The sequence below is a fragment of the Saccopteryx bilineata genome, chromosome 9, assembly GCF_036850765.1.
Source record: "Saccopteryx bilineata isolate mSacBil1 chromosome 9, mSacBil1_pri_phased_curated, whole genome shotgun sequence".
NCBI lineage: Eukaryota > Metazoa > Chordata > Mammalia > Chiroptera > Emballonuridae > Saccopteryx > Saccopteryx bilineata.
Genome location: NC_089498.1, coordinates 58,831,169 through 58,845,990, shown reverse-complemented (window position 1 = coordinate 58,845,990; position 14,822 = coordinate 58,831,169). Strand labels below are relative to the sequence as shown.

Sequence of the window (14,822 nt, the reverse complement as noted above, 5' to 3'; positions counted from 1 at the left end):
GGCGTGGAGGACGGCGGGAGGGGGCGGGGGAGGGGCCGAGGCGCGGGAGGTGGGGCCGCTGCCGGCGTCAGGGCCCCAGGGAGCGCGGCCCGTCGCCGCCGCCGCTCCTCGGCTTGGTTCCGTTTCTGGGGCTGCGCCGCGGCGGGGAGCCGCGGCGGCAGAGCAGCGTGAGCCGGCAGCTGTGCTCCGCCGGGAGTCGGGCAGGGCAGCACCCGCGCCTCCGCGGCGTCATGGGCCCCCTCCCCGGCCCTCAGCGGGCACTAGCCGTGGGAACCCCCGGGCCTCCTCGCGGCCGAGCCTGAGCGACCCCCGGGTTGTCCGGCGCCTTCTCCCTCCGCCCTATTAATTTTTTCCTGCCCTCGCCGCCGCTACTGCTTCAGCTCTCCGTTATGGCAACGGAGCCGCCATCCCCCCTCCTGCTCGAGGCGTCCGGCGCCCCAGAAATGCGGACCCCACCGGGGAGCGAGACCGTATCCGAGGGCACCCCCAAACCGGCTGGCGGCAGGGTCTGCTTCCTCAACGGCTGTGTGCCCCTCTCGCATCAGGTGGCCGGGCACATGTACGGCAAGGATAAAGTGGGTAAGTGGGGGTGGCGCGGGGCTCGCCGCTCCCCCCCGGGCTCCGGAGCCCCGGCCGGCGGAGGCAGCCCGGCGCCCGCGGACTGGGTGGGACGCCCTCGGGCCTTCACACGGGCCTCTTCCGCGCTCTCGCAGCGCCTCGCCACCTGGGCAGCAGGATCTCGAAAAGTGGGGCGATCCTAGGGTGTGGGGCGTCGAGCGTGCTGCAGGAGGTGGCGGGGAGAGGAGTGCCTGGTCTCCTCCCTAGGGACGGTGGGTGTTGATTGGAGACAATGTTATTAGTGGAAATAAGGAACTTCATTTTTACTGGACGGGGAAGAGAATTCTCCCCAGAGCACGAGGTCTGTTTATTATAAAAGGCTAACTATTGCAAAAGAGAAGAATGAAGTGCAGATGATGCTAATCTGGTGGGGTTTTTTTGTTTGTTTTTTTGTTTTTGCATAGAGGAGAGGGAAAAAACCAATACGACTTTTTTTGTTTGTTTTTTTGTTTTTTGAGAGCTTGTCTTTGTTTTATCCAGGATCCCTCTCTGCCCCTTGAGAGATTTTTCTGTTGTCTGGTGGGTTTCTCTGGGAAGCGTGATTATTTCCAGTTGTAGAAACTTGGATTCTTGGTAGGAAATAACACACTGCTGTTGAGTGTGTAGAGTAGTACACAGGTCAGGCATTCAGTTTTTCTTAATCATCTTTATATGAGTCTGAATCATGGCCTGTGTAATATATTTTTTTTTGAGCTCACAACGTGTAAAGCAAAATACAGGGTCTATCTCAGTTCATTATCTTGATGATGTAAAGTTCAGTTCAGGAACTGTAATTCACCTAGCTTACTCATACTGGTTTCCTGGGGCATGAGTACTTGGGGAGTTTGATAGATGCGTGTGTGAATAAAGCAGATCTTAGACCTGGAAGCCACTGGAGATGATTTGGTTTATGCTGGTAAGATGATTTGGGTTTAGGCTGGTTGGATAATGCTGACGTATTTAGATGAAATAACTAAGGCCATGTCTGGTTAAGTGACAAGCCTGAAGTCACACAGCTACTGTGTGTTAGTTAGAATTGGGAAACCTAGGGTCCTGCTTCAGATCACTTTTTTTTCCACCGTGTATTGTGCTTGAAGAGAACTCAAAAGATTTTTGAAAATGAATGAGTACTTGTTTTAATGTGTGCTATTTCTTGAAGAGCAACATTTCCCACTACTTTTATCTTTACCTGCTTTTCTTTTGTTGAAGGTTATGTTAATCATGTCATGTAGATTGCGTGCCTTTCTCCCCACTACATATGGTAGTGAGTTCCTCAAAGGTAGAGACCAAATCTGTTTATCCCCACAGCTTTGTATTAAATTCCATAAGGAGTAAAAGAGTGGAAATTGTTCCTTTAGCACACTAGGTAAGGAAACAAGTACCGTTCTCAAGGTGTTTAGTGTAGATGTAAGGAAACAACCATCTCAAAGTGTTTAGTATAGAGCTATTCTTGTGTGTCACTTCAGGTGTGAGAATTGCAGAGTGCTTACGGAATTACCGTTAATAGATTTATGTGCATACCTATTTTTAAAATAACTATATAATATTTTTAAATTTTATTGATTTTGAGAGAAGAAGGGAGAGAGAGAGAGAGAGAGAGGTAGGAACAGATCTGTTCTTTTTTGTGCCCTAACTAGAGATTGAACCAGCAACCTCTGTTCTTCAGGACAACACTTGAACCAACCGAGCTATCTGGTCAGGGGGCATACCTATTAGTTTATATTGATGAGTTGTAATGATAATATTCCTAATACTGTTTTAGAGGCCTGCAAAAATAATTGTTTTCTAGATATTGAGCTCTGTGCAGAGGAGAAGAAATAAACAAAAAATCCAACATTAACACAGTCTTGAAGATTGTCACTCTGCTTATCACAATATGTAATAGTGAACCTATTCAGAGAGTTATCTCTGAGTCATTACAAATGTACCTTGAATGTGACTTAAAATTACATTGCAAACAGTGGCTGAAAGAATTTATCTGCCAAATTATTTAATTAAGAGAATAGTTTAGATTCTAGAGAAAAGAATCCTTAATTTATTGTGTTCAATTTAAAATAAACTTTTTTTTAAATTTTGTAAGACTTTTTTGTAAGACTAAGGGACTGTCTTTGTATCACCAATGCACAATACCGCAAACATCCTGTGCTAGCAATTTAATATATATTTGATGAATTTCTCAGTTATTTACACAATCTTCTTTATATTGTTAGTGAAGAGACAATGTATGATGATAATCTTCCTTGTTCATAAAATGGATAACAAGATGGTCAGTAATTCAGAGTTCAAGAATTTCTGTTCCTCCACTATAATAAACCACTTAAGTTGTAAAGTTACATCCCGTAGGTCATAGTTTGGTTTGGCTATCAATTGAAATTCTCAGAATAAACTTTCTTAAAAACATTGTTTGGATATTTGTTTTATTTTTATTTTTTTGTTAATATCATTAAGTAACCAGGGTTTTTCAGTTTAGGATTGATAGCTTTTCTATTTCCAAAAAGGAGCTGTTGGTGTAAATGAAAAAGATGTTCAGGAAAGGAACCTCACAGTTATTGTAATCTGATCATAAGTAATTTGACCATAAATTTATAACTGGGCAGGTCATGGTATGTATATAACTTTAGTAAAAGATTTATCTTTGTCTTAACTACAGTTAAGCAAGCCCTGTCCATTGTTTTTGTATCTAAGATGAACACATCTCTGAAATAATTTACCACTAGAGAGTACATAATCTTTTAAACTATCCTGTAATTCCGTTCTGTCTTTGCTTTCTTCTATCTTAATGTAATCTTGCTTAATTTCAGATGCTTAAAAGAAACTGCAAACTGCCATTCTGTGGAGCATTTGAAATCTTGTTTTCCGGCAATTGTCAGATTTAGCTGAAATAAACTCTTAATAATTCTCTGCAAGACCTGACCGGTGGAAGTGCAGTACATAGTACATTGACCTGGGACGCTGAGACCCAGGTTTGAAATCCCAAGGTCGCCAGCTTGAGCATGGTATAGCCAGCTTGAGCCTGGGACTAGAGACAGGATCCCATGGTTGCTGGTTTGAAGCCTGGTAGCTAGAGGGATGTGTGTGTACACACACACATACACACACACACACACACACACACACACATCAAGGCATGTATGAGAAACAATGAATGGACAACTAAAGTTAATGCAACTCGAGTTGATGCTTCTCATCTTTCTCTCTTCCTGTCTTTCTCTCTGTCTCTTAAAAAAATTCTTTGTAGTTTTGGATGTTTCTTACATCGATATTGCCTCTGTTAAGTCAAAAATTAAAAGAAAAATAGATCTTGTTACAGTTAAGTGGTTCTGGTATCGGTTACATTTTATATATTCACATAAAATCAGTGGTGGGATTCAAATAATTTAACAACCAGTTCTCTGTCCTAATGACTATTTTAAGTATAAAAAAATATAATGAAAGGTAGTTTATTATTCCATGCATTTAATACATAAATAAGAACAATAAAAGAGGTACACAAAACTAGTTTGTGTTATAAGAGTTTAAAATATTAATGAAAAAATATAAAATAATACCTGACCAAAAAAACAATAAAACTTACTTAAGATACATATTTCCAATGACAGCTTGTCACCCCCTTTTTCTTTACGTTATATGTCTATTAACTGAAGTAACAAACACGGGAATTAAAACATAGTATTTCATCAAAGGTATAAATTTTATGAAATAAATAATATTACAAGCATAGTTCCGTCAAATATTTCTCATTTATGGACAGAATGAATATTACTACAGATGCTTAGAATACACTGTTGTGCAGATGAACCTTAAAAAAGAGTAAGAAATGTAATTTGTGATTTCCAATTGAGCAGCTGCCCAGGCCACCACCTTAGAGAGAACCCTGATTACTAGTGCCATTGTAACAACTGATTCGCCAAATTCAACAAAAATTAGGTGTTGGGTCTTCCGAACTGGTGTGAACGGGCTGAATCCCACCATTACATAAAACATATAATAAATATAAGTAATATTTCATCAACGTACATTGAAATTTTATTTCTAAGAAAACTTTTTTTGTTTTGTTTTTTATTGTGAAAGTAGTACATGCTCTTTTAGGGAAAATTCTAAGAGTAAAAAATGTAGTAATGCCCTTCCCCCTACTCTCTTTCTCTCAAGGGCAATAGCTGGTAACTATTTTGGGTATCCTTTTAAGCCTTTGTTTCTGGGCACATACAAAAACATATAACACAATTCTGGTTTGTTTTTTTTGTACAAACAGATATATCAGCAGCTTTTTGTGTCTCATCTATTTTATCATGTACTATAGCCATATTTTTGTACATATGATATACTTCGTTCTTTTCAAAAACTGTTGTGTTCTATAGTATGGATGGATGTATCATAATTTATTCCTCTAGTGTTGAATGTTTAGATTTTCATTTTTTTGCTATTGTTATATATTAAACATTCTTACATATTATGATATACCTTGCACATTGTGTAACTTTTTCTATAGGAAAGCTTCACAAAAGTGTAATTGTTAGCAATTGAAATTTCCAAAGCTCACCAAAGTTAGCATAAAATCCTTTGTGTTTTAATATTTAACATGTACCATTAATTTCTTTCAAAAATCCTTAAAGAGTTAAACAAATAGGTGAAATTTGGTATATGTATCCTGGTCAACTTAGGATATAAAATGATGTAGGCTATAGGGAAAAGAGGTCTAAATTGATACTGTTTTGAGGGGAAAACCCACAACATTTTTTGGTGTACTGGTCTAGTTTATTAGATATCCTCTGAAACTAACTGACTTAAATAATTTGAAGCTTACAGAAAAGTTGCAGGAAAATAGAGACCTTAACATTTTTCTGAATTTTTGATTATGCATTTGTTTTTCCCCCTGAACTATTGAGAAGAGGTTGCATGCCCCTTTGTTATTTCTGTAACCACAGCACATTTATAAAATATGGGAAAGTTGACAGTAATACAACACTTTTATCAAATCTATAGTCCATATTCTAATTTTGTCAGCTGTTCCAGTAATGTTTTTTATCATTTCTGTTTTTCTTGGCAGAGAATCTAGTTCAGGATGATTAATTGCATTTAGTTGTCATAGCTCTTTGGATTCTCTAATTTATATCAGTTCCTCAGCCTTTTCTTTGTCTTTTATGACATTGTCATTTTTGAAGAATACAGGCTAGTTATTTTATGAGATACTCTTTAATTTGGATTTTTGGTGGATTCTCATGATGAAATTCAGGTAATATATTTCTCATTGGAACATGACACTAGAATGTCCTACTTAAGGTATCACATTTGGAGGATCACAATGTCAATCTGCCCATTATTATTTTTTATCATCTGGCCCAAGTTTGGTCTGGCTTCTCCAGTATATAGTTAATACTTTTACTCTTGCAACTAATAAGCATCTTTGGGGAGATATTTTAATTTTAAGGTCATACAAATAGTTGGATCCTCATCACATTTCACCCCTAGATTTGGCATCGATTGATAATTCTTGCCTGCACTAGTCTTTACTCTGATAGTGGAAAAATTAAGATTTTCTTCCAAATCTACCACTCCCTCTATTTTAACTTTGTCAGCATTCTGTTACAAGAAATAGCCCTCCCTTGCCTGACCAGGTGGTGGCGCAGTGGATAGAGCATTAGCCTGGGATTCTGAAGACCAGGATTGAAACCCCAAGGTCACCAGCTTGAGCATGGGCTCTCAGGCTTGAGCGTGGGATCATAGCCATGACCTCATGGTTACTGGCTTGAGCCCAAAGGTCACTGTTTTGAAGCCCAAGGTCACACTGACTTGAGCAAGGGATCACTGACTCAGCTGGAGCCCCCACCCCCACTCCTGGTCAAGGCACATACAGTATGAGAAAGCAATCAGTGAACAACTAAGGTGCCACAACTACGAGTTGATGTTTCTCATCTCTCCCTTTCTGTCTGTGCGTCTCTCTCTTGCTAAAAAAATAAAGAAAGAAAAAGAAATAGCCTCCCCTTTACTCTGAATGAATGGCACTTCCTTTCTGTCTGTAGTTATTTTAGACTCATAGACTATCTCTTCCCAACTCTGAAACCAGCCAGTTCTCTAAGTGTCCCGGCTCATTTTTAGTGGGAAATGATACTTGGAATCCAAGATCTGGGTGGTAGGTGTGTGTTCATTGCCATTGGACTGTCATTGCTTCCAGGTCTTTTCAATGGCTATAACTAAAAAGTATGTATAAATGTTTTAAAGTTATTGTAATTACATACTGATAGTTTCAATTTCATTCTATCTCTAGAGTTCTTTCTGTCCTGATTCTAAATTTTTATTTTCCATCTAAGTGAGAACCCTTGCTCCTGAGCAAGAACATATCTTGTTCAATCCTATAATTTTTAGAAATTCTATACTCATACTGCTGCAAAAGACAAACCTAGATAAAGAATTGAAGATGAGATTCCCTTGTATGGAGGGTATGTGGTTGGAAACTCCTAAAAAGTTACTTGAATTAGGGCTTTTTTACTTGGATTGGGGGTTTATTTTTATCCCCTCTTCTCTGATAATATTCTTTTGAAGTACAATTGGGTTCACTTTACCTGTTTAAAATAAATTCCTTTCCTTAATTTTTGTTTATTTTGCTAGATATTTTGAATACCTATGAAAAAGTCAAACTTAACAGAAAAGTGTATCAGAAGTGTCACACCATTCTCTATCACTCTACTCCATTTTTCAGCATTCCTTGTAGGTAACCAGTTTTATTTTTTTGTTTCTTGTTGCAGAGATAAGCAGATCTATATAAGTTTTCTCATTTCCCTTTCTGATGCAAAAGACAACGTGCTATATATATACTGTTTTGTATTTTGCATTTATTATTAATTAATTAATTAGTAAATTAAGTAAGAGAAAAGGAGATAGACAGACTTCTGCATGTGCCCTGACCGAGATCCACCTCACAACCCGTGTCTGGGGCTGCTTGAATCAGTGAGCTGTCCTCAGTGCCTTAGGCCAATGCTAGGACCAGTAGAGCTATCCTCAGTGCCCAGGGCCAACGCTGGAGCCAGTGGGCTGAGAGAGAGAGAGAGAGAGAGAAGGGAAAGGAAGGGAAAGACGAGGAGAGCAGCACATGGTTTCTTCTCATGTGTGCCCTGACCAGGAATCGAACCCAGGATGTCCATACACCCGGCCAGTGCTCTATTTACTGAGCCAATTGTCCAGGGCCTGTATTTTGCTTTTTAAACAATATATCCTAGAATTTAGTAATACCAGTTCAAAGAGAGCTTCCTCATCTTTTGTACAGCTTAGTTGTACTTCATTGTGCATATGTACCCAGTGTTTTCAGTCAGTTCTCTGGATTTGCTTTTGAACTTCTACTTATTTTTAACTGATTTGCCTGTCCTAGCAATATTACTTCATTGTCTTAATTTAAGTTGCTTTAGAATAAGTCTCGATGTACTGAAGAGTAAGCATTCCACTGTTTTTCAAGTTTGCCTTGACTTATTTTGGCCCTTTGCACCTCCATATAGATTTAAAATCAACGTCATTTTCCCCAAGAACTATGATAAGATTTTTTGTATCTACTTTGAATCTATACTGTATTGTGTTTGTGAGAATTGATTTCTTTATATATAGTCTTCTAATACTAGAATATGGTGTACCTCTCCATTTATTTAGGCCGTTAGCCCTTTGAGTAGTACGAACATTCATGCATGTCCTCGTGCCTCCTGATCATCCAGAGTACGATCGTACATGTACAAGGAAACATTTAAAAAAGGCAAACGTATAGTCTTGTTTCCATAAATTGGTTATTGAACAAACATGATTTGAAATTAATAAAACTGTAACTAACTAATTTCATTTTTTGAAAAAAAACAAAAAACCCCTCACTCCTGGAGGTCAGCGAGCATGAAAAAAACTCACTACTCAAAAAGGGCTATTTTCTCATTGTCATAGTTTTCAGTGTAGAAGTACCATTCACTAGATTTTTCTCTCCTGGAAATTGTACTGTTGTAGGAATGGAACTGTGTTGTAACCTGAGGACCCCCTGCACATTAATTTGTTATCCCACTTATTTATGTATTCACTGCTTGTTTCTTGTATGACTGGCAATCAAACCTACAACCTTGGTGTATCTGGATGACACATTAACTGGCCAGGGCTAATAATTTTCTTCTTTAAAGCTAAATAATATTCCATTATATTTATATACCTCCCTCTTTTTCTAATCATCTGTTCCACCTCTTGGAGTGTACCTAATTTTGGGAGGATTCTAATGATAGTTTTCTCAGACTGGTATTCCACAGATCTTGCATGCTTTCTTCTGATTTTTTTTTTAACCTCTTTGTGTTTCAATTTGGGTTTTTTTGTTTGTTTGTTTTACAGAGACAGCTAGAGAGTCAGAGAGAGAGAGAGAGATAGGGACAGACAGACAGGAACGGAGAGAGATGAGAAGCATCAACCATTAGTTTTTCATTGTGACACCTTAGTTGTTCATTGATTATTTCTCATATGTGCCTTGACTGTGGGGCTGCCGCAGAGTAACCCCTTGTTTGAGCCAGCGACCTTGGGTCCAAGCTGGTGAGCTTTTGCTCAAAACAGATGAGCCCGCGCTTAAGCTGGCGACCTCGGGGTCTCTAACTGGATCCTCTGCATCCCAGTCGACGCTCTATCCACTGCGCCACCGCCTGGTCAGGCTGGGTAATTTCTGTTGACCCGTCATCAAATTCACTAATTTCCTTCCTCTGCTATTTTGTGTCTGCTGATAGAAAATTGAAAGTATTTTTTACTTTGTTACCACATTTTTAATTTCTAATATTCCATTTGACTCTCAAAATTTCTCTCTGCTGAAATTCCCCATCTTTTTATGCATTTTTTTTACCTTTTCCATTACAACCTTTAACATATTAATTCAGGTAATTTTAAACTCCTTTGAAAATTATAACTTTGTTGCATTATTTCTTGACAGTGAGTTTTTCTCCTTTTCCATATGTCTTATAATTTTTCATTAAATTCTGGACATGTGTAGGACTGAAGCAACTTATACAAATAGTATTTTTGTGTAAAATTAATATACCTCTTTGACTAGGCTGTTAATGTTGGTGATTAAGCCAGTCTAGTCAGGAGTAGAACCAAATTTGAATTTTGTTGTTATAATTACCTTCTGTTATGGACTGAATGCTGTGTCCCTAAAATTCATATGTTAAAAAAAACCTTCCCAATCTGATTGTATTTGGAGATAGGGGCCTTTATGGAAGTAATTAAGATTAATGAAGTCACAGGGGTGGGGGCATGATTCAATAGGATTAGTGTTATAAAAAGAGACATGAGAGAACATTCTCTCTTTCTGTCCTCCTCCATTTCTCCTTCACTCATAGCCTTCTTCCCCCTGACTATGAGGACAGAGTGAGAAGGCTATAAGCTAGGAAGACAGCTCTCACCAGGATCCTAATTGGCTGGCACCATGATCTGGGACTTCTAGCCTCTAGAACTGTGAGAAATAAGTTTTTGTTGTTTAAACCACATATCTATGGTTTTCTGTCACAGAAGCTCCAACAATCTAATACACCTTCAATGTACCATGGGCTTGAAATTCTTTTGTTGTAATTTAATGTATAGAGTGAGGTTGATTTACCAAAAGGTGTTTTCCAGTATTCAGTTTTTTTCTTTTTTTAAAATTTATTGTGTTTACATAGATTCTGGTGTCCCCCCGAATACATCCTCCCCTCCTCCATGCTCCCCAGTTCAGTATTCAGTTTTAACTCTCTCTCTCTCTCTATATATATATATATATATTTAAATTATTTTTATTTATTCATTTTAGAGAAGAGAGACAGAGAGAGAAAGAGAGAGAGAGAAGGGGGGAGGAGCAGAAAACATCAACTCCCATATGTGCCTTGATCGGGCAAGCCCAGAGTTTTGAACCAGCGACCTCAGCATTCCAGGTTGATGCTTGATCCACTGCGCCACCACAGGTCAGGCCTAACTCTCTTCTTAAGGTCATCTTTTTAGAATTTGTTTCTCTCCTGCATACCTCATCTATTTAGATTTATATCTTTTTTTTCCTATAATTTTTTAACATGGTTATAATTTTTTTTTTCTTTTCATTTTTCCGAAGCTGGAAACGGGGAGGCAGTCAGACAGACTCCCGCATGCGCCCGACCGGGATCCACCCGGCATGCCCACCAGGGGGTGATGCTCTGCCCATCTGGGGCGTCCAGAGCCATTCTAGTGCCTGAGGCAGAGGCCACAGAGCCACCCCCAGCGCCGGGGCCATCTTTGCTCCAATGGAGCCTCGCTGCAGGAGGGGAAGAGAGAGACAGAGAGGAAGGAGAGGGGGAGGGGTGGAGAAGCAAATGGGCGCCTCTCCTGTGTGCCCTGTCCGGGAATCGAACCCAGGACTCCTGCATGCCGGGCCGACACTCTACCCCTGAGCCAACCGGCCAGGGCCATAATTGTTGTTTTTTTAAAAATAATATTTGTTTTAGTGAGGAGAGAAAGAGACAGTTGGCGGGGGGAGTGAGGAGGAAGAGAAAGCATCAACTCCCATATGTGCCTTGACCAGGCAAGCCCAGGGTTTGTTTGGTTTTTTTTGGTATTTTTCTGAAGTTGGAAATGGGGAGGCAGTCAGACGTCCGCATGCGGCCGACCGGGATCCACCCGGCATGCCCACCAGGGGGTGATGCTCTGTCGCAACCAGAGCCATTCTAGTGCCTGAGACAGAGGCCACGGACCCATCTTCAGTGCCCGGGCCATCTTTGCTCCAATGGAGCCTTGGCTGCGGGAGGGGAAGAGAGAGACAAAGAGGGAGGAGAGGGGGAGGAGTGGAGAAGCAGATGGGTGCTTCTCCTGTATGTCCTGGCCGGGTATCGAACCCGAGACTCCTGCACGCCAGGCCGACGCTCTACGACTGAGCCAACCAGCCAGGGCCAAGCCCAGGGTTTTGAACTGGTGACCTCAGCATTCCAGGTTGATGGTTTATCCACTGAACCACCACAAGTCAGGCTAATTGTTGTTTTAACATCCTTGTTTACTAATTAAAATTATTTGGCCATGCCCTGGCTGCATGGCTAACTGGATAAAGCATCATCCTGGTGCACTGAGGTTGTGGGTTCGATCCAGTCAGGGCATGTGTGAGAAGCAGTCATTGAGTTCACTAGATGGAATAACTAAGTAGAACAGCAAGTTAATACTTCTCTCTCGCTCTCTCTTTCTCCCTTCCCCTCTTCCCTTCCTCTCTTTCTCAAAATCAATGGAAAAAAATAAACAAGATAAAGAAATTACTTGGTTATCTATCAGCTTTTATGTTTATCAATTGACTTTTCTCTTGATTATACATCACATTTTGTTGCTTTTTTGATATGTTTTATAAATTTTTTTTATTGGACTTTTTACATTTTATTTAAAGAACAGTGGGGAATGAAGTGTACTGTTTTTCGTTTTGTTTTGTACTACATGGAGTATACAATACATCCTTTTCTCAGTTGGGATAAGAGGCTAAGTCATATTCTTCATAGAATTTTACCTAATGCTGGGCTACAATCTTAGATTCACTATATCTGGTATTGGCTCATCTTCCTAGATGGCTTCCTTTTTTTAAATTATTATTATTATTATTTTATTTTGACAGTTTTTCAGCTGGGAGGGATTTGTCTGATTTGTCTGTCAGTTTACCTTTGGATCCTGAAATTCATTCATGGGAAGAATGCCTGAGATTACCATCTTCTCTTCCATGGCTACTTTTTCTGAAGACTTAGATGGGGGTGTGTTGCAGAGTCCTAGTGAAGGTAGAGAAGCTGCCATGGTTTTCTCATTTATGAGTGCTCCATGTTCTCTACCTTCTGGAATTGAGTTCATCAATGTTTCTTCTCATCTTCCACTCTTCATTAGCACATAGAAAATGTCTTTCTATGGGAGTGAAGGTCTTTCTTTTTCTACATATCCCAAAACTTTCAGGATTAGAGTTTCTTTTCATTAATTTTTAGTTATGTTAGACTACTTCTTAAAGTCCCCAGATCCTTTGACTGCTTACCAACCAATCTTACCCATATGGATTAATATTTGCCTATTCTATATGTAGGTATTTAAACAAATAATTACTGTAGTCTTAAATTGAGAATCTCTATTTAAATTCTGCACGTTTTAAAAAAATTTTATTTAGAAAATTTAAAGGGATGACGTTGATCAGTAAGAGTACATAGGTTTAGGTAAACATTTTTATAGCATTTGAACTGTTGATTATATTGTGTGCCCATCACCCAAAGTCAAATTATTTTCTATCACTGTACATTTGTCTCTCTTTACTCCCTGCCCTCTGCACCCTTCCCCACATCCTTCTCCCCAAATCTGCACTTTTATCATGATTAAAAATTCCTAATACTTGTCAACAGTAATAGAAACTTAAGTGACATATTTTATCAAAGTTGTAAATGGGTTTATTTGAGCCCTATTGTGTTCTAACTAGCTTGATTTTATGAAAACTCGATATATGAAAATTTAAGATTTTAACATACAAATTTGGGAATGAGTCTTCATGGTATAAGGACGGGGCCAGTGCTAGTATCATATATACATAAGGACTTCATATAAAGGCTACTTCTGTAAATGCGCAGATTATAAAAAGGTGCTTTTTCCTACTCCGGACTTGGTGCCTCCTCTCTTCCCATTGGCTAGGTGCCCTGTTTTGTCTCTACAACTATACACAGTGCATCCTGAATGAAGAAAAGTTTTTTTATTTGCTTTCTTATAACAGATGAGAGAAACTTATAAGAAATTACAAAGTATATAGAAGATTCATATAGGATCACTGTTAACATTTTTTTCTCTTTATAAAAATGAGATCAATATTTGCTATTGCTTTTAACTTGCTTGTTTATAAATTAACATCTGGAAAGTTTATTACTGAAGAATTTCTATAAAAATTTACACGTTTATTAAAAAGTCTGTTGGGCTATAAGGGAAATAGTAGTTGGGGACAGTATAAACAGGCTATTTAGAGTTTGTATTTCTGATGCTTTGCATATAACAAGCACTGAAACATATGGTTTGAATGCTAAAATTTCTGAAATAAGTAAAAGGAAACCCATCAATTTATGAAAGTGTTTTATCAGTAACTTCAGGAACAAATCTAAATCCATCCTAAGATGCAAGGTACACTACTATTAAAACATTAAAAAATACCTGATTTTTGTCTTATAGGTATATTGCAACATCCAGATGGCACAGTTTTGAAACAGCTACAGCCACCTCCAAGGGGCCCAAGAGAGTTAGAATTCTATAATATGGTAAGTAAGGTAAATTTGTTTCATTGTATTCATAGTGTTATTCAGTTTCTGGTGGCGACTCAGAAATATATTTGACAGCATGTTGTAGTATAATGTTCTTATCTTTACTGATGCAGCCTAGTATTTTCTATTCTGATTCACTAAATTGATTTTAATTAATGGGTTGTGACCTACATTTTGAAAAACATCTTAGAGATTATATTTCTCAGAAATGCTGAGTTTAAGTGTTTTCACTATGAGTTATCTTAGAGCTTAGTGCTGATGTGCACTCTGCATCTCCAAAGCAGGGGTGTAAGGCTGGTGGCCGTGGCCATGCAGGTTCACATTGGATTCGGGCAGGTGATAGAGAAACTGTGGAGCCGGAGGATGGTGGGCCATTCTGTTTATTAGCCTCGCATCAGTGGATGAGCAGGCAGGCAAGGAAAATTGCTTCCCTTTCTCTTTCTCTCTCTCTCAGGACTCACAAGCAAAACAGGCCTGGGGGTTGCGGGGACCCCTTCTCAGGCACGCAGTAGCAAAAATGGCCCGCCCCAGTGAGGGCAGGCAATCCTCAATTTACAATCTGCTGCCCTGAAGGGCAAGTACCTGCAGCCCCACACAGACCACACACACATGGCGCCACCCCGTGCTCATGCACCGATCAGGCAAAGTATAAGTGAGCAAGCCTAACACACTTGTAACACACTTGTTTGCCCACCAGACAGACCTAACATTTAATTAACCATATGTAGGAACACTTTATAGTACATTCACCATGTTTTGTAGTCATGACCTCTGTGTAGTTACAAAACAAAGGAAACCCTGTAATTGAAGGAACTCCTCCCTGTCCCTCACAACCGCCAGTCTTCTCATACAATGGGATCATTTGTGTCTAACTTCTTTTTAGTAGAATGTTTTTAAGGTACATCTATTGATACATTATAGAATGCATTGATATTTTGTTCCATTTTTTAAAACTTTTAAATCATTTTTTATTTTTTTCAA

General features: G+C 39.2%; 1 protein-coding gene across 2 annotated transcripts in view; it reads left to right on the top strand.

Moving 5' to 3' along the window:
* The first annotated feature begins 41 nt into the window (after window positions 1-41).
* IPMK (inositol polyphosphate multikinase) overlaps window positions 42-14,822 on the top strand; it is a 67,570-nt gene continuing 52,789 nt past the window's right edge. For both annotated transcript variants that reach the window (XM_066242231.1, XM_066242230.1), the window contains exons 1-2: window positions 42-579; window positions 13,753-13,838. In XM_066242231.1, the coding sequence (XP_066098328.1) occupies window positions 390-579; window positions 13,753-13,838 (276 nt within the window). In that variant the 5' untranslated portion in view covers window positions 42-389. The remainder of the gene's footprint in view (window positions 580-13,752; window positions 13,839-14,822) is intronic.